A 24,457-nucleotide genomic window follows, 5' to 3' on the forward strand; every position below is an offset into this window, starting at 1 on the left:
TGTGCTCTGATGGAGCAAATGAAGCCTGAGGTGCCATTTCCTCCTTGGAGGAAGGGGCAGTGCGAGTTGTGATCGATGCTGGTAGCCCAGGAGGAGATGACACAAAGGTCAGGGCTTTAATGACAGAGAAACAGGACTTCTAAAAGGAAGCAGCTCCTTGCCATCCATCCAACTTTGTTATCCCTGTCTGCCCCTTATGATGAAGGGAATTACCATAAATCCTTCAGCAAGTGGAGGGATGTGCTCTGCCTCCCCGGACATCTGTCCCATTCCAGCACAGCAGGAAGGAGTCTCAATTTATATTTAATCATTAGAGGGCCATCAAAGAGCTGCAGATGGAGAAGAGTTTGCAGCCAGCCAGGGCTCAGCTGGAGTAACTCTAGAAGAAATCCTTCCACCTGTTGACAGGCTGAGGTTAGGGAAGGACGTGCCCCAAGTGTACAGAACAAGGTGGCATTTGCAGCATCACTGCCTGTGGGCACATTTTGGGGACAGGAGGATATGAGGTGTGGGCCTGTGAGAGGTTTGGATGCTGTAAAAGAAAGATACAGCCTATTTTCAATGTGAAGGGTGACATTATTTCCTAGGATGGCTCTGATTCTCATCTGATCTGCTTGTGCTGAGTTCAGTGTTACATATAAATGTGGAGGTGATTGCACTTTGCAAAGGTTTTGATGTTGCTTCTTGAGGAATCCTTAGCATTGTGTTGCTGCAGTTCTGGTTTTATGGTGCTGCCAGGTAACATTGGGAGTGAAACTAGAGATTTAGCCAAAAAGAGAGGGTACATTTTAACATTTAATTTCTAGCCACTGGTTTTAGCGTGAGGCTTTTGTCACTCCCAGGATTCTGCCCTGTAAACCCAGAGCACAGATAAATCATAAAAATAAAGGTAGAGTGAGCAGTAAATAACTGCTGAATTGCACATGCTGTCACAGATGGGTTCTTACACAGCTTTCAGGGAGATTAATGTCTTCTCTCAAGATCTGAGCTTGCATTTCTGATGTAAGTATTGAATCTCGGAGCCTGTTTTGCACACAGATTTGCAATAACAAGCCTTCTGTTAATAGTAGTAAACATTTGGGTTAATGCCCATGGGTAGTGTGAGACTCAGCACTGTGTTTGCTTTCTGTCTGGGCGAGCTGTGCCCAGCAGACAGGAGCCAGTGCTGCCCCAGGGTCTCTGTCCCCAGCAGCCCCTGGTGCAGGGCTTAGTGTCCCCTTTTGATGGCCATAACAGCCTCAGCTCTGTCCCAAAGCAGGTGAAGCCGCACTGAGGCAGCTCAGGGCACCTTTTGGGTTTGCCCATTGGTGAAAAGTCCCAGGCAGAGCCGTAGCTCAGTCCCTGAAGTCGTGGTCAGATAACAAACATGATGAATTGCCTGCTCCCCATAAAATAACAAAATTACTCCTGGTCTCCCACAGACCCTGTTTTTATTCACCACAGGCTGTTTTCTACTCCTTTTGGCAGCTGTTAGCACTGTGCTTTGGGAAGAAGAGGTAACAAACCACCACCCAGCTGGTGTTTGGAAGTGCTTCACCAAGGTCACGTAAATAACAAGCTGGGAAAGTAAAGCACCAAGTTAGCAGAAACTAGTGCTGAGTGTTTCAGCATTTAGCCCATGTTTGTGCTAGAAATGATATCTGGGAGCAGAAACTCCCTCCTGCAGCCACAGAACTGCTCTGTGTAGCTGAATGTGGTGCAGAGCAGCCCCCCTGGCTGTGCTGGCAGTGCTGCTCCAGCCACTTTAGAATGTGGTCAGTAAAAAAAAAGAGCTGGTGGTTGGCAGGGGAGGTGTAGTGTTGTTCAAGCAAGCACAGAGTCAGTCTTTGGGGGTCAGATTTGGAACAGGTTTTGGCTCTGAATGGGGCAAAGGTTTGTCCTGGGTCAGCCCAGACTGCCAAGAGCAGCTCAGTTGCCTTTTGTGTCATCTCCAGACCCCCAGCAGCAAAATCTCAGTGTCAGCATTCATATGTGGGGCTGTCTCCTACCCCAAAATCATGGGGGTTCTGATATTTTTAAATGGTTTAAAGCACTTGAAATTATTTAGAAATCCACCTGCCGATTATTTAACCCTTTTTGATACAAACCAAGGGATACAAACCAAAGGCAATACACAGACTTGCCAATGCATTTCTCTACAGGATTGCTTTGGACAGGCCACTGTGTGTGGTCAGTGCCCTGCCCCAGGCTGAAATGTTCTGTCCTTGATCTGTGTCATGATCAAAGGCTTCTCTGTGCTCCCCTTTTCTCCCTACATTTGAGTTTTCTCTTCCCTGTAATCAAGAAGATGGATGATGACAGAGGCTGTTTCCTACTGTGTAGGTACTGTAGCTGCTCTCAGACTTCTCTAAAAATGGAAACTAAAAAAAAAATAAATCAAGTTCTTTTTTGGGGGGCCAAATCAGAAGCACCCAGCTCCCACTGAAACAGGAGATGCAGCTCTGCTTGCTTCTCTAGAGGCAGAGGAAATTACAAGACATCAACACAGTGATGATGGGAGATGATGAGAGATCTCAGCACAGATGTGGTGATTGGTTGAGCTGGGGCAGCACTGCAGGGCTCTTATTCCCATCCCTGCTGCTCCATCCTGCCCTGATCCAGCCACTGCTGCGCCTGCTGCTTCTCACAGGGCTTGACTTTGCAGCTCCCTGTCCAGCAACTTGGGCAAATGCTTCCAAAGTCAGATGTCCTTACTCTATTTAAGCAACAAATTGAATCTGATATATTTATATCTGGAAGAGTTTGGAGGTGTGGTGGGTGATTTATTTTTCCCTTGGTGTTTTTCCCACAGGGTGTCTCTCTATGACTGCTCCCCTTCCTCAGTGTTTGTTATTGTTAAGATCCCATCATCTGACCCTTCATAATCCCTGTATTGGGTTACCCTGCATTGCTGGACATGCTTGGTGTGTGCTACTGATTGTCAATTTTAGACTCTCCCATCAGCCTACGAGTTTCTTAAAAGTAATGCAAGGTTATGTTACATGGGCACATTCCCTGACTCGTTCCAGTTGCACTTGGAAATGCCATGGATTGGTAATAGAGGGGAATGAATCTGGGGGGAAATTTATAAGAGAAAAAAAAAATAAAAGCTGGCATTATAAAAATTGCTCTCCAGTATTTAGCCACAGCATGTGTCCCATCAGTTAGCTTTAAAAATAGAACAGTTTTAGGCACTCAAAACACGGGTTCATGGGCTGCCTCCTGTCAAGTGATGGCACAGGGGTCAGGCCTTCCTGATACTCAAGAACTTGTCAGCCTTTTGTCTTTCAAGAGGGAAAGGTTGGATTTTTTGAAGAGAATGTGTAAATGAGGAAAAAAAAATCAATGAGGTGAAGCAATCCTGCAGGAGAGGCTGCTGGGTTTCATTCCAGACTTCATCCATGTGTGAGAGCCTGCCCTACAAACAGCAAGCAGAGAGTCAGAATGGTTCATTAGCAAGGGCACACCTCTCCCTCTGTCGGTGTGCTCTAAAGTGCTTGTGTTTAGGTACCTACTCAGCGTGAATTTTGAGCTGCTACTGCCTGTAGGAATTGCCCTGTGATTGCTGCAGGTACCTCTTGTCTTCTGCTGGGGCTCTGAGTGCAGCTCTGGCACAGCACAGCTCTGCCCTGTGCTAACAGGGCACCTCGTGCAGCAGCTTGTTAGTCCAGGGATTCCTGAACAAGTGTCAAATCGGTGTGGAAATAGCGAGTGGCACCAGTGGAAGTGGCTTTGCTGTCCTGATGAAGGTTGGGATATGTGTGATTGCTTTGGAAAGCTCTGAGGGGAACACCCACAAATGTTCTTGGGGAGAAGATGGGAGTTTAGACTTGGAGAAGTGTTTTAGACCCACTGTGAGCGTGTCCTCACCTCAAGGGTGTTGTTTGTTGCTCTAATGTGCTGTTACCAGAACACCAAAACACTGAGCAGTGTGTTAGGAAAGGAAGTACATCCTGGAAGCATAATTTATGGAGGAGAGACCTAAAGTAGGCAAAATATGATACCCACCTCTGAAATCTGTGGGATTAGCACCTGTGTCACCAGGAGAGGTGTCACCAGGCAGCCCTTTGCTCTGCATCTGATGGAGAAGGCATCATTCCCAGTATAGGGTTTCCTAATCGTGGCATTGACAAGTGATATATTTCTGCTGAAGAGAAAAAGTGGTTTTCAAATACCTGTTAGTGTTCTCAGTACTCCTGTTTTCCTTCTCAAGAGGACTTCATGGGTTTGACCCTGCTTAACTTAGATGATCTGACAAGACCATGGCCCAAGATGGCCTGGCTGAAGATCATGGAAACCCAAGAAGGTGGCATGGGGCTTTATTTACAGTCAAGAAATTAGCAAGTGAGAAGTAAGCAGTGAACAGACAGCTTCTGTGGCCCAAACTGCATCGTTTGGGAGAGCTGCATACCAGCTACTGAGGAGCACTGATTTATTTGAGAACATCAGGAAACCATTTATGGGCTCCATTATGGGCAGCAATCACTGGGGGTTAGAGCTGCTGGAGCAGATAGATTGATGTGTGGGTCTGCTGTTGTGCTTGCTACTGCATAATATAAAACAAGGATAAGGACGTCCCTGAAATGCCAAAGGGGCAAATGGAGCCATGGCATTCTTGGCTTGGGTTTTTATTATCTTTTCCTTTACCACTTACTCTGTTCTTAAATTTTTGCCCTCTTCCCTGCTGTGTAACAGCATGAGGCAAATGAGGACGTGTGGATAATGGACTTTTAACAGAGGTTAACAGGATTTAGAGCTCCATGTTTCATATTACAAAACACAGCAAAGAGACACTGTCATCATGCAGAGCCTATTTAGCTGCTGGCAGACTCCAGCAGGGCGTGGTTGAGACTGTGATGAGAAATATGGCTTAAAAATTGGCAGGGCATGGTTTCTCAACCTCTCCCCCATGGTTTTGCTCCTATGGAAGCTGCATTTGCAAGGTGAGGATTTGATTTGACACTCCTGCAAAGAAAATTAGAAATTATGAGAGGAAATCTTCCTGATCCAATGAACAGCCCAAACTGTGAATAGCAAAATTAGCCACCCTTGGTACTCTGCTGTTACAAAGAAACCACTCACAGGGTGATGTTAGGGGTGTGGCTTTCTGGTTTGCTGTGTGAATTTAGCAGCCTATAAAATATTCTGAAGGAGGGGGCACTTAGATGAAATGGACACCTAACAAAAAAAGGAGTTTGGAGGGTTTCATCAGATCTACAAATATAACAAAGTAAATCTTTGTAGTTGCTTATTCATTCTGGAAAAAAGTGGTAAAAAGTAGAAGGATGAGCCTGAGATGAACTGTCAGCCAAGAAGAGCTGAGGGTGCAAATGATGTTCATGATAGGGACAGGCCAGTCCAGAAGCAGGCACTGGCATTGCCCCTGGATGGGAGCAGGGATGTGCCTTGGGAAATGCTTCCCTGGGAGCACTCAGGCTGCTTCAGAGGGCTGCTGCCTGTCCTTGCATGGGCCTCTGTCCCCAGGCACAAAGTGCATGTTGTCCCAGCTCTTCCTGCCTTTTGCCATCTTGGAGGACTTTCCCCTACCCAGGGTGTGAGGCTTGGGAGAGGTCCCCAGCTGAGGGTGGCTGCACTCAACAAAACCCCCTGTGATGCTCAGTCAGGGCTTAGACCTGGCCTAAGGCAGTGCAAAGCCTGTGGGGTTTGGCCCTTTTGAGATAGATTGGAGATGTTATGGATACAGAGACCTTTCTGATTCTTCCCAGAGGCCAAGTTTCACCTGCACCTCTCACAGGTACCAGGAACGTGCCCTGATGCCCCTCGGGCCATTCCAGCGCGGGGTGAAGCCGCGGGCGTGCGGTGTCCCGGGAATCCTCTGGAACATGTCTGTCTCCTGCCTCCCTCAGCGGGGGACACACCAGCTGCACTGAAATGTCAGAAGGGTTTGCACAGCTGACAGGTTGCTGAAAATGGAGCATCACCATAAATTCTCTTTATCCAGCCAAGTGCAGCTTAATATAGACTTAGCTGCATGGGCTGTCTCCCGCACTGAGCCCGGGAGCTGCCACAGCTCATGACCAAAACACGAACTTGTCGATTTAACCAGATCAGCTACTGCTAGTGAAGGGAGAAAAAAAGAAAATCTTTTGAAATTTATCTTTCTCCTGAGGTTTAAAAAGTATTAGAGGAAGGAGGGAAGAATGAACATGTCAGAACTTGGCCAAAACTCCGACGAAGACGTGTGCGCTGAGGACATTGATGAAGATGAAATCCTGGCTAACCTGTCCCCTGAGGAGCTAAAGGAGCTGCAGAGTGAGATGGAAGTCATGGCCCCAGACCCTGAAGTCCCGACTGGGATGATACAGAAGGATCAGACAGAGAAAGCCCCCACGGGGAGCTTTGACCACAGGTCCCTGGTTGACTACCTGTACTGGCAGAAGGCATCCAGACGCATGCTCGAGGATGAGAGAGTTCCTGTCACCCTCTTGCCCTCTGAGGTAACAAGCAAAAAATCACAAATACTTATCATGCATCAGCAGTGGGATCTGTTTTATAGCTTTAATACCTTAACCTGCCTCTGCTTCTGTCCCTTACGTAAGGTAGAGTACGAACAAATTTAGATTAATCCTAAAAGCCTCATCAGTGATAGAATCCAGCTTGGACTGATGTCAGCGTTAGTAATTTTTTAATTGCTTTTCCCAAATATTTACTTAAGCTTTTTAATAGAAAAGAATCCTAACTCTGATTTGAGTAAAGCAAATCACTGAGAAACTGTCACAAGATCAGTTTTGGAGGATGTAACTCTAATTTGTTTGAGTTTGCATATGGAAGAACACCATGTTGCTTTTCCATGGAAGATTATATTAATCATACAAATTAAACTATTAATTGACAGAATTTAGTGACATGCTGGAGAAAAATCCCAAACCACTGTACTTTAACAGGGTGAAACATTCACTAACAACCAAGCATGCAAACTCTGTGAACTAATTCAACCTTACTCAATGCAGTGCTTAAATTTATTTGACTGTCCCCATGACTTTGAAATAAAGTTAAGGTCATACTTAGATGTCTTTCAGGATGAGGGCTACACTTAAAAATAGGTTAATAGAATTGAAACTTGGCCAGATGAAGCACATCTATACTTGAATGTGAAGTTCACTAGAAGTGAATTTGAGGTAACTGATTTATTTTATTTTTGTTTTAAATATCAGTGGTTTGCTAATACACACCAGTGGGGCACATCCCAGACTTCCCAGGGCAGGTTTCATGGGCTGCCTTTGGAGACCAGGGGAAATCTGTGGGATTTTTCTCCTCCTGCAACACTCTTACCCTCAAAGAAACAATTTTTTAAACACTTCTGAGGTTAAACCTGAAATCTGGGTGTGGAGCTGGCTGCTGCATTCACAGCTGGTCAGGCAATCCCCATAGCAAACCCTGTCACCACCACAGCAAAGGGGAGCCACAGCCCCAAGGGCAGGAGTGAGTGGGACCATTTTGTGTGACTTTGTGTGTGGCACAAGCCATGCCACTGCCCTGCCTGAAGTAGTGCAAATCTCAGGGAAATAGCTTGATTTTATTCGTGCTTTATTAGCATTAATATGCTAATATTAATGGTGTGATGGACGAACTGCTGGCACAAAGAGGCTCGACAAAGAAAAAGCTAGGAGTGTTTCTGGAATTGCAAATTCTGGAATTTGCAACTAATTTGGGTGGTAGAAGCCTCACTGCCCTGCAACAGCTTTGTGCAGGGGCTGGTTTTTTGTCTCTGGACTCCAAACTGAGCTAGTATTTTATCTTCAGTGAGGTGCTGCCTTAGGTGTGATGCTCTGGGACTGCCAGAGTTGTTGTCCCTTGTGCTGGATGATTCCACAGTGGTCACAATGTTCCCTCTTTACTCCTTCTTGGGCTGAGCAAACCATCAGGGGTTCACACTGATGTTCAGTGCTTTGTGGCATATGAAGCAAACTTTCTCTCCTGTCAAAGAAATTATAAATTATATATATAATTATAATTATATATTATAATTATACTAAATCCAGAAAGAGACTTTGGATCAGAGACTCTTAACCCCCGAAAGGGTTCAGAGAACATCTTAACCTATCATTAAATATATTCAGGATTTAATTTTCAGGACTTAATTTAGTAGGCAAAGATGAGAAACTGGTTTGCAGCCTCTTTAGGAACAAATTGTTCCTGTGTTCCCAAGCAAGCTGGTGCAGCCTGAACTTACAACAATGACCCTTTTAAAGGTTATTCTCTATTGTATGGGCATAGAGGGATCTAAATCCAGCTGCTATAGGTTTATTTGAGCAGAAAGTTATTGTAACAAAGATGTTTTGCAACTATTTCAGCTGTGAGGTTTTATCTTCCTCAGAGAAGTGCTGCGGAGGAGATGGAAGGAGAGGCCGGCAGAGGTGGCGAGGTGGCTGGCGGGAGGATGCCAGGAACAGAGGGAAAAGAGAGACATTACCAAAATGAGCACGTGTCCGAGTCAAGAACACAACCTGGGGAGACAAAGAAAGATGGAAGTGATAAGGAGAGAGTGGCAGAACAGGATGAGAAAGAAGAAGCAGAGGAGGAAGAGGAGGAAGAAGAAGAAAGTGAGACTGAATTGGAAACAAAGGAGAATTGCACCAATGAGAACAGTCACAGCAACCAGATAAGTCAGAAGCCAGGTACAGAACCAGGAGAAATCAAAGAAAAGCCTAAGGAAAATGAAAAGAAAATATCCAAATTGAACATCCCCCAGAAGTTAGCGCTGGATACCAGCTTCATGAAGCTAAGTGCCAGGCCTTCAGGAAATCAAACCAATTTAGAAGACAGCTTGGAGAAAGTCCGAAAAAACAACCCAGACGTGAAGGAGCTCAACCTGAACAACATAGAAAACGTCCCCAAGGAAATGCTGATAGATTTTGTCAACGCCATGAAAAAGAATAAGAACATAAAAACGTTCAGCTTGGCCAACGTGGGGGCTGATGACAACGTGGCGTTCGCGCTGGCCAACATGCTGAGGGAGAACAGGAGCATCACCACCCTCAACATCGATTCCAACTTCATCTCTGGCAAGGGCATCGTGGCCATCATGCGCTGTCTGCAGTACAACGAGACGCTGACGGAGCTCCGCTTCCACAACCAGAGGGGCCTGCTGGGCCACCAGGCAGAGATGGAGATTGCCAGGCTGCTGAAAGCCAACACCACCCTCCTTAAAATGGGCTATCACTTCGAGCTGCCGGGGCCCAGGATGGTGGTGACCAACCTGCTCAGCAGGAACCTGGACAAGCAGAGGCAAAAGAGGCAAGAGGGGCAAAGGCAGCAGCAAATGAAGGAGCAGAAAGAGTTGATAGCGATGCTGGGAAATGGACTTGGGTTGCCTCCCGGGATGTGGGAAATGCTGGGGGTACCACTGCCCCAGCTGAGGATGCAGGAGCCCCCACAAGCCCCCAAACCCCCCGTCCCTGCAGCTGTGTCACTGAGCAAAAGGCAGGAGAACACGAGGCCGCCAGCCCCCGAGCAGCCGTGCAGAGAGAAACCCATCAGCTTCAAAGTGGTCAAGCTGAAGAAGACTCAGCGCAAACCCCCCGTGCCAGAGTACGTGGAGCCGGCTGAGAAAACCAACCTCAAAGACGTCATCAAGACACTTAAACCAATTCCCAGGAGGAGACCCCCTCCCCTGGTGGAAATAACCCCAAGAGATCAGCTCCTCAACGACATCCGCCAGAGCAACGTCGCCTATCTCAAGCCGGTAAGCGCCGAGTGGTGGCACTGAGGGGAAGGAATGGCAGGCACCCGCTCTGCTCTGAGCTCTGGTTGGAAATGCTGGGCCTTGGCAGGGCTGGCAAATGCACCTGCACATGGCATTGTCACCCCTTTGTGACAGGCTGCCACTCCTGGCGTGCAGTGGTTGTTTTCCAGCAGCACTGAGGTATGGCTGGCGCAGGGAACTTGCTGCAAGCGCCAGGGCTGCAGCCTTGTGCATCCCTGTGTGCATCCCCAAGGCAAAAGAAAGGAAATTCACTCAGGAGGTGAACAAACCCACAGAAACTCCACCTTACCATACTCATGATGGTGTATTAGTTATGACAGGCACGTGATGTTAGAGGATGGTTGTTTCAGGAGTACAACAGGTATTATTTTTCACATTGGTCCCCCATGTTTCTCTCTTCAATAGCTGTGTTTTTCCTTAGCTCTCACTTTACACAAGGGAGCACTGTCACTTGGCACACACTGAAATCCAGCTTGGACTCACAGTCTTCAGCCCTGCTCCTGCCTCCCTCACCCAGCAACAAGGAGTGTATTTTAGTGATGTTTTGCTGCTAATTCTTTTGTTTGTCCTTATGTAGCTCAATTGCAAAATTCTACTGCTAATAGGGAAAAAAGAAATCTGATCACCAGCAGTGAAGATGGAAAAAGGTTCTGGCAAGAAAGTAGTGGTACTGTAGGGGATTTTATATTTGTTTTCATGTAAAACTTTGCCACTGAATATTGGCTCAGTGGTCAACTCAAGTGAGCTCAGCATCATCCTGACTTTGAGAATGCCAGTCTAGAACTGAAAACTGCCTCTTGGCTATGCTCTCACTTGGGTACCAAATTAATTTTGCTTCTCAAAATGCTGGCCACCAGATTGAACCTTGTGCTCTTCTGACCTGTTATATTCCCTTGCATTGATTCAAGAAATGCTAAAAGCTGGCTCATGTATTTGCATCTTGATGCCTTTTCATGTTGCCAAGGCTCAAGGAAGAGGATAGAAAATCCCTTGTAATTAAAAATAGTCAAGTAGTATTTTGTAATTATTTTTTCTTTCAATATTGACATTTTAATATAGTGGACCTAATTTTGCTTTCATTTATACCTACAAAGAAATAATTATTTCCTCAGTGATTCCAGACAGAGTAGTTTGTCCTAATATTTTGTCAGGGGGAGGTCCTGCAGTGAGTTTGGATCCTGGTCCAGGATTACCCTGAACATTCTGTCCCCTAAGCAAGATTTGGGGTTCTGAGTTTCTGCTGACCAGTCCACCTTGGCTGCAGCCAAGGCCTCTCCTAGGCCAGTCTAGGGTTTGCATTTTGGTTCCACATCCCAGACAACAAGACCTGCTTGTGGAAAGCTCACAAATTGTGCTGGTGACAGGAGACTGGTCCTTCACAGCCGTGGGACCTGCTGCCTTCCCAGCTCTCAGGAAGGTGGAGGACAATGGCATTTGTTCTCTGCCAGGCACAGCCCTTATTTTGCACAGCAATGGTTGAGAAACCTGCGTGCTGCCACGTGCCAGGGGTGATACTGAACCCCAGCCATTCCCCCAAAAATGATTGGGAGGATTTTATCCATGAGAGGTGTGGGGTTAAAGGTAGAGGGATCAACTCATAGTGCATCCTAAATATGCCAGATAACAATTGCTATGTCAAGAGCCCATGGAAAGATGAATCAATGGACTTGTGGACTGGGGGCTTGGGATGGTTTGTTTTGGGATTTTTGGGTTGGTTCTTTTTTGGCTTCTGTCACCAGACCACTTCGCTTGGATTTGGGGCATTAGGGTGTTCTTCTCCCCTATACTCCATGATCTTGGTAACTCCTTTTTGAACTCCTTTTTGCCTCAGTTCCCTCAGCTTCATTTCTAAAATGAAGTTTTACTGCTTGAGCTGGGCCGGGTGTTTGCTCTCGCTGTGGTGGGACTCAGTGCCTTCAAATTGATTTCTTGGACCTTAGGAATTGCAAACATCAAGTGGGGCTTTCCAAACAAAAGAGAGCTCCCAACCAGAATTCCTTAGAGTTGCCAGCTGTTATATTTTTAGTTTCTGAGGGTTTGTATTAGTCTCAACTGGCCTGGTAAATAAGACTGAGAAATTTCCTCCTCCTAATACTTCATGTCCTTGTCCAGGTGCCGTTGCCGAAGCAGCTGGAGTGAGAGACCAGACTGACCTGAAGAAAACAACCTGGAATAAGGACTATTCAAGTTTTGCTTGCAACTGTTTCAGCAGATGTTTTCTGCAGAAGCCAGGTGGTGTATTCAACTCTTTGGGAACAAAGCTTCTGATACACACTTGCATTAGTGTGGTGAAAACGGCTGGCATGGGAAAAGTCAGTGCTAAGTGTTTCCATCAGGTATCAAACAATCAGCTGCCATCTGTCTGCCAAGTGGATTGAGGCTTCAGTTTGTTGTGGGAGTATTTTCTCAGAGGCATCAATAACCTTGTCTTTCTAGTTTGTCAGCAAACTATTTTGCTTCCACGTTGTCCTTCTGCTGCCAGATTCTGCAGGAACACGCTGTGCTTTATCTTTCTTTTCACACACATGCTACTTTATTACTCTCTTGTCCATGAGAAATGTATTTGGATTCCATGTATACAGCTTCATTTTTTAGGCTAAGGAAAGAGAAACGAAATAAAGCTCTCTCTGTAAGATGTGTGCAGCAGTTCCATTGCTAACAAAGTGCTCACAGACAGAACGACTGCTCTGGTACAACGAACACCTTCCAAGCTCCCTCTATTTCAGAACAATGTCTAGTGGGTATTGCACCTGATCAGAATTTAAAAGATGATGCCGTGCTCTGCTTTGAGAACTGTGATGTTCATTCCCTGTGATTCACCTCTGTCTTACTGCAGTGCTTAATTGCAGCCACCTTGGAGAGCACTGAAATGCCATTTTAGGTCTCTCTCCACGCTGTTTTTATGGCAGGAGGATGAGCCTCACCTCTTTTCCAGGGGTTAAAGAAACTCCTAATTCCTCCTAGTATGATGTGTGAATAGCACGTCACATCCTGGCAGGGCTGCATTTGAAGGGGTAAAACCTGTATATACACAACTTAGTCTTTCCTTAATATTTTTGTGAATTTTTTTTTCTCCTCCTTCTTTATTATCACATTAAGTTCTGCCGTCTTTCTGCTAAAGCAGCTGCAGGTAAGTCACACTCTTGTGAAATACATCCATGAGAGACCAATTGTTTTAGGGGCTTTTTTCTTTGTTTTTTTTTAAAGCACAAGGGAAAGAACAAAGGCTTTCCCTGTGCTAAAATGCACCTTCCTGTGGCTGCTTGATCCAAAGGCAGAGCTTTGTAGCTCCTGGCAGGATTTCCTTCAGGTGAGTTAATCTCTGAGTGGTAACACTTAGCAACTTTCCCCTGGCAGCTAAATCCCAGTACCACCCTGCTCCCCCTTCCCATGTTTATTTTAATAGTCCTGTAGTATCAGCAATGTCCAGGACCTCTTGAATCCAAAGTAGTCTCTACTATAACTTGTTCAAATTTTCATTTGTTCTTGTCCTTTTGGTACCTATCACCTGGGTCTCTTTCCAATCTTCACCTTCCAAACTTGTAAAGCTCCTTCTCAGCTTTGCTTCTGTTTGCAAATGTAATGCCCCAAACTCAGGAAAGCTCATTTCTGTATTGCCCAAGAGAGAGCAAGTAGCTATCTCTTTAAAGTATCACATAATAGGGAAGTGACATAAAAATTGAAAATAATTTTCATTGCAGCCCTCTCTTTTTGTAAAGAAGAGTAGGAAAAGAAGAAGCTTGGTACTTCCAACCAAGCCTTTGCACAGAGCACAGCAGCAAGTGACAAATGCACCAAGTAACTCCCAGGAAAGCTCTTGGAGCATGCTGCTCTCCAGACTGGCTTCAAGGCCAGGCTGCTGCAGCTCAGACTGCAGCAGCTGGGACAGGGAAGCACAAAGGAATATATAATACAGTGCTTTACAATCTCCAATTCAAGCTGCCAGGCACCAATTACTGCTACACCCAGAAGCTGCTGCCAAACACGAATTTCCAGGGTGGATAGAGCACGACCTGTGAAGCTCTGCTCTGATCCCTGTTCTCCCACCGAGCAGCCTCTCCGTGATCACAGGAGGGAGGCAGACACAGAGATCACACCACTGGTGTGACTGCAGTGGAGCTGGTACTAGCACTGCTCAAGGCACAGCTCCCAGTAATCCTAGAGGCAGAAATCCCTCTCAGGTAATTAACAGAAACGTGAAATCCCAGTTAAGTAGCACTGAGTTATGTAAGAGACCAAAACTGCATGAAGATATACTGTAAGTATTCCACCTCTGTAGAGCAGGTGTTTTAAGGATGCAAGAGCAAGGCTGGAACAGTTCAGCTCAGGGGTCCCTTGGGCCTCAACAAAGCTGACACAGAGCAGTCAGAGGCAGCAGTTTAATCCCCAGCACGGGCTTGTGGCACGAGCCCCAGGGTGACAGGAGATCTGCCACCACCCCAACCACAGACACAGGCACAAGCTCACGTTTCCAACCATTAGAATTTATTTTTCTTTGTAACTGTGCAGTTTTTAAAATGCTACTGTAATGATGAAGTCATAGGCTACTATGTTCTTTAGGTGTGGAAACAGTTTTCAAAAAACAAAGACCATGCGCTACAAGTGAGGAACAGGCCATTGAATCTTCAGCTGGAATATACAGACATTTTTCATAAATACTGATCACCTTAACACTTAAATGGAATGACATGTTCAGAGTTCTACACAGTTCACTATGAAAACAGCATGGCAAGTTACATAAAAGCTTCAACTTCAAGGATCCTTGCTTTTTTGTTAAATTAATTACTTGGTTAGAAAAGAGAAATGCAAGAATATTTGAAATGGAGTCTCACCTGGACAACCTTCCCCCCCTGTTGTTGGTAAGCTCCTGTTATCAAGATGATTCCATCAGAACTGGCAGTTAAGTTGTGTATATATAAAAGAATCCCCCACACTGCTTTCAACATCAGGAGTTTTAACAGGCAAATATCTTCATGAATTTGGAATGGGTTTTCAAAAATTGTATCTTGACATTTATTGCTTTTACTTGTAAACCTGAAATCCAGTTTATTCCTTTGAGGAGTGTTGGAAGTACAGTCAACAGATGCATGTTTGACCTGTATCTTTGCATTCTGGGTGAGAAGAAAGAAAAAGATGACCCACGCTTGAGAACACACATACACCTCCATCTACAAACAGCCTGTGCAGACTAAAGCAGGTAAGTCCTAAAACAGCAGTATTTAAAAACACCAATGGGGTAGAAACCCAGCTCATCCAACCTCTCTCTTTTTCTCCCATGCTTGGCCAGAGTTTAGCTGGTACACAAGGAAGTTTGGCTCTCCTACAGAGGGGAGCAGTTCTATGGATGAGGATTTTGGAGAGCCTGAAGGTAAATGTTACTGGGACTGGCAGGAAGTGCCATATATACTTTTCATGCTTCCAGCTATTTAGACTGTTCCAGGGCTGCTAAAGGAGGGCTGTGAGGTGGGGACAGGAACCCAGCCTGGGTACAAGCACTGCACAGTTTTACCACATGCCAGTTAAGCTGGTAACATGGTCTCAGCAATACAGAGCACTCCGGGGAGGGATTGAGGATGCAAGAGATACCTGCTTGTGATACATTCCAGCTCATCTGAGCATCTGAAAGGTGCTACCCAGCATAACCTGGCTAAACTGCAATATTTTAGAACTGAGATGAAAGGGATGTTGCTTTAATAGATCAATTTACTACAAGACAGTTTGAGAGACTGCATTCCATAGGTTTCCACCTCTTCCTCCTCTACCCCCGAAAGAAGAGACAAGCAAACATGGTTAAGTTAGTATGTATTTGTGTAAACACCAGAACATTTTGCTATACAATAGAAAAAAAGTTGCTGTTCTTAGAGGAGCCCTGAAGACCTTGGAATACCTGTATCCTGCAACTATTAACCTGTACCACATGCATTTCCTGTTTTGTACATAAACTGAAAGCAAGCTTGAACAATAGTAAATAGCAACTACACTCCTGCAACAGGCAGAAATGCCACGTTGCAGCTGCCTACTCCTTCACTTTAGATATGTAGTCAGCCAGTTTGTTGATACTATCCTCTTGCTGTTCTAGAGCATCCAGTATGAAGCCCATGGGGGTCTTCTTCAAGCCTATCCCCTCCATCTTGTTCTGCAGCTTGTTCTGTATGTTCCGGAGCCTCAGGGAAGCGTGGACAAACATCACTGCATGACAGAAACAAATTCATGAGTTGCTCATGCCCAAGGAATGCACAGTTCTTGCAGCATTTAAGACTCATCCCAGCACCGTGACAGCACTGGAAGATGATGATGTATCTATGACTGCTTAAGTAACCACAGGTACTCATTTAATAATAACATTAAAGATGGCTTGTGGTCCTTAGAGTCCCCTCCCCCTGTTCTGTTTTGGGACATTTAAACACAGATAGCAAAGTTAACAGCTGACTTAAGACTCTGCAGACTTGTTTGAGAAAGCTCAAGTCACACACCTCTAACTCCCCAGAGAAAAGACAAACACTTACAGAGGAGGGGAAGCGTGATCCCGAACATGAACACCATGACATCTCCCAGGTAGGAGATCAGGAAGTAGCTAGACAGCATGATGGCTATGACAAACGTGGTTGGGTACTGCTTCTTCAGCTTGCGCAGTATATCCTTGTTGTGTGACATCCACACAAACCCCAGGAAAACCAGCACCACCACAGTGCCACCAATGAGCATGTTCAGGGGACTCAGAAACCTGGGGAGAAGAGGAACAACAACAAAAAGGAGTTCAGTTTCAGAACCTCCATGACTTGTGTCCATACACGATCAGCCAGCTCAGTGGTAAAGACATTGAAAAGGCAATTGCTGCTGTCAAGACCTTCACCAATGTCTTTAGCAGGAGCTAAATAAAGTAAAAAGTACAACTCAAGAAGAAATCCTTAACACTGAATATGGATAATCTTTCTGCTCTTTTTCTGAGCTTACCTCAGGATGATGAGTTTCTGCAGCACATCATCATAGAAGTGCTTCCCACCAGGGTCCCTCCTACCTCTGCAATCAACTCATTTGATGTCACACCCAGAGTCAGCATATCCAGACAGCAGATGGAGACAACATTGACTGATCTTTTCCCTACACATGACCAAAACCAGGCTCAGGCTGGGCCTTCAGATGAACTAGCTCTTCAAGCTATCTTGTCTGGGTTTGCAAAATGGGAAAGGTAGAACACTGAGTAAAGGAAGTTACTTCACTACCTCTCATTTCTGAATAAACCTTCTCATTGGTTTGCAAACAAAAGAAGCTCGTCACTGTTAGCACAACAGAGATGGGAGTCCAGTCCCAAGCAAGCATGCCTGGGAGTCAGAAGGAACTGGAGTATGTGATAAAGGCCTTATGGAAGAAGAGCCAGGCCTGGCAAGAGAGTCACTGCTGAGGTTTGTGTTCTGTTATTGTATCAGTTTCCAAGCAAACCAAGCCATTGAGTGGATCAGCTTTGGACTATAAACAGCAAGTCCCTTTTTTGGACGAAGGCAAGAACATCACCTGCTCAAACCACTTTCCCAAGTATTTAGATCTTGTTCAGAATCAAGTGTTCAGCAATGATTTGCTCAGCTTGTTTCTGTACTCGCCCAAAGGCTCTGTGGTATTTCACTTAAACAGTATTATGTGAATTCATGTGCATTCTGATTTTCTGGCTTTTACAAGCACTGATCTGATTACACAGCAGCCGAGGCCTCTGGGCTATCACAACTACGGCAGCAGCACGACACCGCCCCGATAAAGCCAGACGTGCTCAGGGTTTACCTCTGCAGACTTTGCAGCTCATCCTGCTGCTCCAAACTCCAGTGACTCACCACTCCTCCCCACTGCCAGGGAGGATGTTATGGTTTGTGGTCTGTGCTTCATATCCGGCCCAGGCGGAAGAAATCTGCTGCTGAGCTGCCAACACTCTACCTGCAGTGCTAGGGAGCATTTTCCTGCAGCAGGAAGAACCCCCAAGAATTATTTCAGAGCAAGGACTGGCCCTTGATTCTTCGAGTTAGTTGTGCCAACAGGAGGTGGAACAACTGGACAGAAAAAGATTAAAATTCAAAGTAGTTCCCCACCTGCTTCTGCTACTCATGCTGAAAAGCCAATCGGGCTTTTTGGAAGTGGTGACAGGCCAGACTTGCTTGTTGCATTTGAGTCACTCCCTGTAGCCAGCCAGATTATATTTAGCTCTGAATTGTCAATCTAAAGTTTCCAGGCTGGAAAAAGTGAACAGCATTGCTCTGGAAAGAAATAAGTTTCATCTGTGCTCCTTAGCAGCAGGAGGAGGGTGACTCATGACTGGACCACACTGGTGCCTGGGTTAAATATGTACTACTGGACACAAGAGATTCTTAAAGTGGGATTCACTTCCACACCTCAGCTGTCTTGGAGCAGAAATGGCCAAACTCACAGCAATCTATTTTTGTTGCTAAAAACCCATGGACGGGATAATCCTGGAAGCAACAAAGATCTAGGCAGAGCTCCACTCTACACTTTCCAAGTGCCTGGAAAATACTCTCAAAGCATTATCATCCCTATGCTTCCTGTAACTCTTATTACAACTTCAGAAACTTGTTGTAATATAAGGAATATATTTTCTTATATATTTATAAGGAAGAGACAAAGGCCTCTGCTCTCCATTTCTTTCTGGTGTTACACAGGTCCTGTGTAACTGACTGGCTGTAAAGGATATGAAGAGGGGTGAGGGGAGAATGCATTCAGAAGATCCCTCTTTTCTGAGAAAAGTGATTTGAATCACATGTTTTCTGGAGTGGGCTGCATTCCAATGGGTACAAGGGAACAGTGAACAGAAGTATCAAGTGAAGGCATTCAGAGCCACATGAACACAGATGGGGATGGCAGTTGCCACTGAAAACCAGTATTCAAATGATCAGCCATGTGTCCACAGACTTCACTACTGGTGATTACAGTGCTGGATAGGGTGTCACATGCCAAAGCCACCCTTTACTGCTCGACTCGCCCACAGCATAATTTACAGCATTATCTAAGATTATCCTAGAAATTCATATATAGAAAATTCTTCTACAACAATGGCAGTTTTCAAGAGGGCAGAACTCCATTATCCAGTTTCACTCAGATCTGTTGGCACGCTGCTCTCAATAACACAATAGCTAAAAACTAAAAAGGAAAAAACAGGGCTATGTAATTTTAGAACAGAGACTGGCGGAAAACAGAGCTGTATAACAGCTCTAGAAGTCACCTTCCTGTTGAACCACCAACACTGATATTTGCCATATTTATACAGAGATCAGAACACAACAGGACAAATTTGTGCTTAGGCAAAGAGGCTGGAAGTCTTTCAGAGGTGCAGAGAAAACGTAAGTGACCAGCCATTAAGTATGTTACAAGATACTTTCTAAATATAATTCCCTTTAGCAAGGATTTATGAGACCTCAAATACCTAAAAATGAACTATCAGCATGGCAAGGGTATGGTGAGTTGAATTTATATGGCTCAGCGGACTTATGGAAGACAAACTCTTTTAGGGTTGGACATAAAACCCACTAACTTCTCTGACCCTGAAAGCAGTGAGTGTGGCAGGACTAACAGCACTTGAGGGTGCCAACAGCCCAGAGCAGCCCAGCTGGATGATCTCCTTTGTTTTCTGTGGTGACAAGGTACGACCCTGGTGGCATGCTGTGACCTCCAGTACAGCTGGGACAAGGTGACAAGGAAAAGCCATCACCCAGATTCAGTTTCCTTCAGCATCCACCTAGATACAAAGTAGACACAGGGAAAACAAATACACGAAAATAAACATCCTGGATGGCTACAGGGACAGGGGCATTGTCCTGTGACAAGTAAGACCACTGGACACTCTGTACTGGTGGAGGCAGCCTCAGGAGAGCAGGGATGCTGGGGCTGCAGTTGTGTGGGAAGAAGTACTGGCAGCTACCCCTGGCCAGCAGAAACAGATGAAGATGAAATACTTTCTTTTTTTAAACTAGATTCATTTTTCTAGGCTCTGCCCTATATGCATCACAAAACAGGTCAGAATTCTCACACAGGAGCAGGGAAACACAAAAAGGTCAGCTTTCAGTGTGTTATCACATCACCTCTTCTTGTCAGGCTGTTTCATACCTGCACACTTGTGCACAGCCTTACAGCAGGAGAGGGGGAGGACACACAGCTGTAGCTTATGGAAAAAAGAGCTTGGCAAGGCACATCCTTTGTGTAAGGCAAGTAGCCTCCAGCAGCACAAGCCCAGAAATAGGATAGGCCCCATAAAAAGCAAAAGCAAGATAGCTCCATCCTCATACCATCTCCATTTTAGACGACTGTCTTGGGGTGATTATTCAGCAGTTGCTGTCACATCTGTTTCTTTCGCATGTGACCAGGCAAGTCTGAACAAAGGCACTGAGTAGGAGACTGGCAGTCATTGAGAACATTTTTTTATTTAGAGCAGCTCAGTTAGGCTGAAATAAGCATGAAAATTCCTTCTTGGAAGGCCTTTTGCTCCACCATGGCCCGAGCAGTGGGCAGGTTACAGCACTAAAATGTGCTCATTTATATTCATTTAAATAACTTGAAAGATGAAGTTCTGACTCCTCTCTTCCCATACTTGGAGCTTCACTGAGGTTATGGAGCTGTAACTACATAGGGAGTTACATAAAACTGTAAATAGTAAATTGTCTTGGGATAGCCCTCAGCATCCATGGATTTAGCAATGCTTCTGTACCTACTGTTGCTCACTTGCATGGCTTTGAGAACAAGAGACTGATCCCTGCCTGCAGAGCTGCCAGACCTTTATGAAGTCAGGCACCAATATTATTATGCAAATGTTTTAAAATTATGTTTTGCTCTTTCATTCTTAATCTTTCATCAAGCATGAGGGAAACTAAACATCTTGCTGCCCTGGAGCCTTTGTTTCAGCAAAGGGAATCACTAAAAATACATCAGCTAAGGTGGTGGTCTGAGGAAGAAACATGGAAAAAAAATGACACAGTTGTTGACTGCTGGGGTCGTACAGATGGACAGTAGATGCTTTGAAGAAGTGGCAAAGGAAAGAGACATCAAACCTCAGGCTGCAAGGAGAACATTATTCCAAGACAGAATGAGCTCTCTGATGCAGCATTCCAAAATTCAGCAGGCTTTTTTAAAACTGTCAGATTTAGAAGCTAATTTTTACCAAGTACATGGCAACAAAAGCCTAGATGAAATTACATTAATTTAAAGCAGTTAAGTTTGAACTACATGATAGAGAGGCCTTGTTGGAGTAGGTGGAAGAATTTCACTTATTAACCAAATTGACTGAGGGAAGTTACAAGATGTGGGAGGCACTGAAAGCTCCGATTTTAATAAAAATTCATACAGGATTCACAATGGCAGGGCCCTGGCTCAGGGTAAGAACAGGGAGTCCAGTTCTTCTACAACTGGGAGAAAGGGCAGACTTTTGTCAACATCTTGGTTTTTATCAGCAATCTACTGCAACAGAGTTGTAGGGGGAGGAAAAAAAGAAAAAGCAGACAAGTCCAGAGTCCTTCTTAAAGGAATTTGCAGGGAGAGAGTGTGGCTGCTACCTCCAGCCTGTATTTGTGGAGTGGCACTAATTTACAAGTTTTACTTTCTTGTTCACTAATTTATTATTTTCTACCGGTCCTGTAGGCTGAAAGTAAAATCTGCATTACTACAAAGCACAGAACTTAATTTATAGGTAACAGTAGCTACAGGAGAAGGCAAACGGAGGGGGAAAGGCAGGGACACAATGCAGCAATGATCATTACATTTCCACTGTGCTCATGGTAAGGTTATTCTACACCTTGTGGAGAGAAGGTAAAAGGCTGGAGAAGTCAGCTTTGTTGTAGGAGGGGCAGTAAACTAAAGCTGTGGCACAGAGCACTGTATTTCCAGTATCAAGACAGCTGTAGGCTACAATTTCTGTCAGCCCAGCACAACCACAGTGCTGCAATAGCTGAAAATATTATCTTTGCATTTCAAGTCTGTCTATATAATTAGATGGTTTATGAGCAGGTAGAGTTGGTCACAGGCTAAGTTTAGTTTTGATCACAGGAAGACCACTCCATTAGTGGTTCCAATAATCCTGCCCTTAGGCCTGGACACAGCCCTGGAGTTCCTGAAAAGCTATGATTCATCATTTATCAGGGGTTCCTGCCCATTACAGAATGAAGTGAAAGATAACTTAGTCATCAATTTAAATTTATCAGGAGAACTTTCTTTACCTTTCTTCCAAAGCCTTAGTTTGGCCAAATGAAAAATATTTGTATTAAAAGAAATGGATACTTTTTCTCTACTGAGGTATTATCCCACTTCCTTTAGAATTCCTCTCCCATCTGATTTTACTTCTGTGTTAGAAGAACCAGGTTCATAATATACCAAAGACTCTAAGACATGCAATATAAAAAAATTTGAGATAAAGATCCCACTTCAGGTCTTGTTCATCCCTATGTTATCAACACAGAGGGTTATCACTCCATATTAAGATATTATAATTGCAGTTCTGATATTAGTTTCCATCTTCTGTGGCTCTCTTCCTCCTCCACCTCCCACCTCAGCAGATTAGTAGGAAATAAGTGGGCGATAAATCTCCCTTGATCTGAAGAAAAGCAATCAGAGTTCAAAAGGAGGAATTTAGAAGGGTGAATAAACGCTGCTGCAATCCTTATTTTATGACTGGAGAGATCAGAATTATTTACATTCTTTTCCCATCTTCTTGGGCAGAAGAGCTGTCTCCCTGCTTTTCAGGGACACTGATTTACCTGTTCATCGAGAGCTGGCTACAGCATCCTGCTGCTAAAACAAAGATAATGAACACACAAGTCTAGAACGAAGTGGCAGAAGAACAGCAAGACCATGGAAGTCTCATTTTGCCAGCCTTAGTAGTCTGTAAAGATCACTGCAATGTATCCTCACCAAAATACACCAGAACAAGTGGCCTGTGCCACTACACTGAACCTGAAACCATCATATGCATCGAGAAGAAAATGCAGGATTTTGAGCCTATCCTTCCACAGAGCACAGGTCAAAGTCCCCTGTGAGCCAGAGAATCTTTATCAACGTAGGTGCTGGGTCAACAGCTTCAGAAGCCCTAACAGGATGCAGAATGCTTATCCCCCCCAAAAAATATTGATTTAAGGGAATAATTTTAAGCCTCTGCAACATAAGAGATAAGATGTACTTCAGCCAAAGCCACTCTGGCCTGGTGGCTGGGCAGTTCTCCAATTTGAGCATTTGTGCGTTGCTTGTTGAAAAGAGTGGAGTATTTCAGTTTCCATATGAAAAGCTTAATCATCATTTCTGCTGCATGTCTTGCTCAAGAGCTTTCTGACCAAAGAACCTGGAGCAGTACCTGAAATGAAGTCACAGAGCCTTTGATTCAGAGGTGATTATAAGGTTATTTCCTGATTCCCTTCAGGAACGCTGGGTGCGACACAACATTGTACCAGCAGATGGTCCTACCTCGAAGGTCTGAATCCTGCCCACCAAAACGAAATGAAGGGTACCTTATTTATTCTATAGCGTTTTTGTTTCACTATAAGCTAGTTCAGAAATAAGAGCGGCTTGCCCTGAACATTACTTCAGAACAGTAACAGAGAGCAGAATTTATCTATGCATTTTTTTTAAATTCAAAGCTGAGCGTGTCTCAGCCCGAGCAGCCCGGCTGGGCAGTTCGGGAGGAGGCACAGATCGCTGCGCAGGATGCGGCTCCGCTTTCCGCCAGCAGCACATCCCGCGCTCCGGCACCGCTGCCTTCTGCCCCGCAGCCCCCGCTGGGGCACGGGCTGGAGGAGCAGCCCGTGGGAACGGGAGATAACACACAGGGACCGGGCACACCCCGCCAGCACACCGCAAACACGGCTGCTGCCCAGTGCCTGTAAACCAGGCCTCTGCGCTTTTGAACGGCACCAGAGGTTTAAGGAGGGGCGGGAAGGGGAAAGAGGAGTGCAAGAGAATAAGGGAGAAAGGGGAAAAGAGGGGAAAGGAGAAAAGGAGAAAGGAGGAAGGGAAAAGGCAGCTCTCCCCCCGTACTCTCCCATCCCTCCCGGGGCCGGCCGGGCCCTTTCCCGTGGCACCGGGCCGGGTCGCAGATCCCCCGGCCGCGGACAGGGGCCACCCCCGCCGGCCCCGGCCCTGCCCGGCCGCACCGCGAGGCCGCGCACTGACCCCACGATGGAGACGAGCGCGGCGGCCACCATCAGGTAGTTGGTCTGGTAGTAGAGCAGGTTGCTGACCACGCGGTTGTTCCATTTCGAGATGTCCTTGAGGTCGGGCAAGGCGAAGCGGTCCGAGCCGGGGAAGAAATCGTCCCAGGCCCGCAGCGGGGCCACCTGCACCTCCATGGCCGCCGCCGCCGCCGCGCAGGCTCGGGAGAGCCGGGCACCGCCCCGGGGCGGCTCCGGCACCGACACTGGCACCGACACCGACAGCGACAGCGACACTGGCACCGACAACGACAGCGGTACTGACAGCGGTACCGACAGTGACACCGACACCGGCCCCGCTTCGGTTCGGCCCCGCCGCTCCGCGCTGCTGAACCCGCGAAGAAACGAGCAGCAGCAGCAGCAGCACAAGTGACAGGCGTGTGTCACCGCCCAGGGCTGCCAGCTGACAGGGGTGCTGCCAATAATCGCTGTAAATTCATTGTTCCTTCAGCGAGTGGTGATGCGCGTTGAGCGTTCACGTGGCGAAGCCACTTGGCATCATCTGTGAGAGCAAGGGATGAGTGGGGAGGGGACCATGAGAAGTGTCAAGGAGGCACTGCGGGGTGTCCCA

General features: G+C 45.9%; 2 protein-coding genes across 2 annotated transcripts; one reads left to right on the forward strand and one right to left on the reverse strand.

Moving 5' to 3' along the window:
• Positions 1 to 5,817: 5,817 nt before the first annotated feature.
• Positions 5,818 to 13,381, forward strand: LMOD3 (leiomodin 3). The gene is made up of 3 exons (XM_063411477.1): positions 5,818 to 6,437; positions 8,318 to 9,685; positions 11,819 to 13,381. Exons 1-3 carry the CDS (start codon positions 6,141 to 6,143, stop codon positions 11,843 to 11,845), a joined length of 1,692 nt encoding a protein of 563 aa, XP_063267547.1. The 5' UTR covers positions 5,818 to 6,140; the 3' UTR covers positions 11,846 to 13,381.
• Positions 13,382 to 14,169: 788 nt separating this feature from the next.
• Positions 14,170 to 24,277, reverse strand: ARL6IP5 (ADP ribosylation factor like GTPase 6 interacting protein 5). The gene is made up of 3 exons (XM_063411473.1): positions 23,849 to 24,277; positions 16,213 to 16,430; positions 14,170 to 15,895 (listed from the first exon to the last, which is right to left on the reverse strand). The coding sequence occupies exons 1-3, from the start codon at positions 24,022 to 24,024 to the stop codon at positions 15,723 to 15,725; spliced, it is 567 nt and encodes a 188-aa protein (XP_063267543.1). The 5' UTR covers positions 24,025 to 24,277; the 3' UTR covers positions 14,170 to 15,722.
• Between the last annotated feature and the right edge of the window lie 180 nt (positions 24,278 to 24,457).

This window comes from Prinia subflava, chromosome 14, assembly GCF_021018805.1.
Source record: "Prinia subflava isolate CZ2003 ecotype Zambia chromosome 14, Cam_Psub_1.2, whole genome shotgun sequence".
In the NCBI taxonomy this organism is placed as follows: domain Eukaryota; kingdom Metazoa; phylum Chordata; class Aves; order Passeriformes; family Cisticolidae; genus Prinia; species Prinia subflava.

What these genes read in the sequence shown, in the direction of transcription:
- LMOD3 (XM_063411477.1), top strand. Translation starts at nt 6,141, where the DNA reads ATGAACATGTCAGAACTTGGCCAAAACTCCGACGAAGACGTGTGCGCT. An exon ending in TCACCCTCTTGCCCTCTGAG is followed by an intron (nt 6,438 to 8,317) that starts GTAACAAGCAAA and finishes TATCTTCCTCAG; the next exon opens with AGAAGTGCTGCGGAGGAGAT. An exon ending in ACGTCGCCTATCTCAAGCCG is followed by an intron (nt 9,686 to 11,818) that starts GTAAGCGCCGAG and finishes GTCCTTGTCCAG; the next exon opens with GTGCCGTTGCCGAAGCAGCT.
- ARL6IP5 (XM_063411473.1), bottom strand. Translation starts at nt 24,024, where the DNA reads ATGGAGGTGCAGGTGGCCCCGCTGCGGGCCTGGGACGATTTCTTCCCC. An exon ending in GCGCTCGTCTCCATCGTGGG is followed by an intron (nt 16,431 to 23,848) that starts GTCAGTGCGCGG and finishes TCTTCTCCCCAG; the next exon opens with GTTTCTGAGTCCCCTGAACA. An exon ending in GATCACGCTTCCCCTCCTCT is followed by an intron (nt 15,896 to 16,212) that starts GTAAGTGTTTGT and finishes TCTGTCATGCAG; the next exon opens with TGATGTTTGTCCACGCTTCC.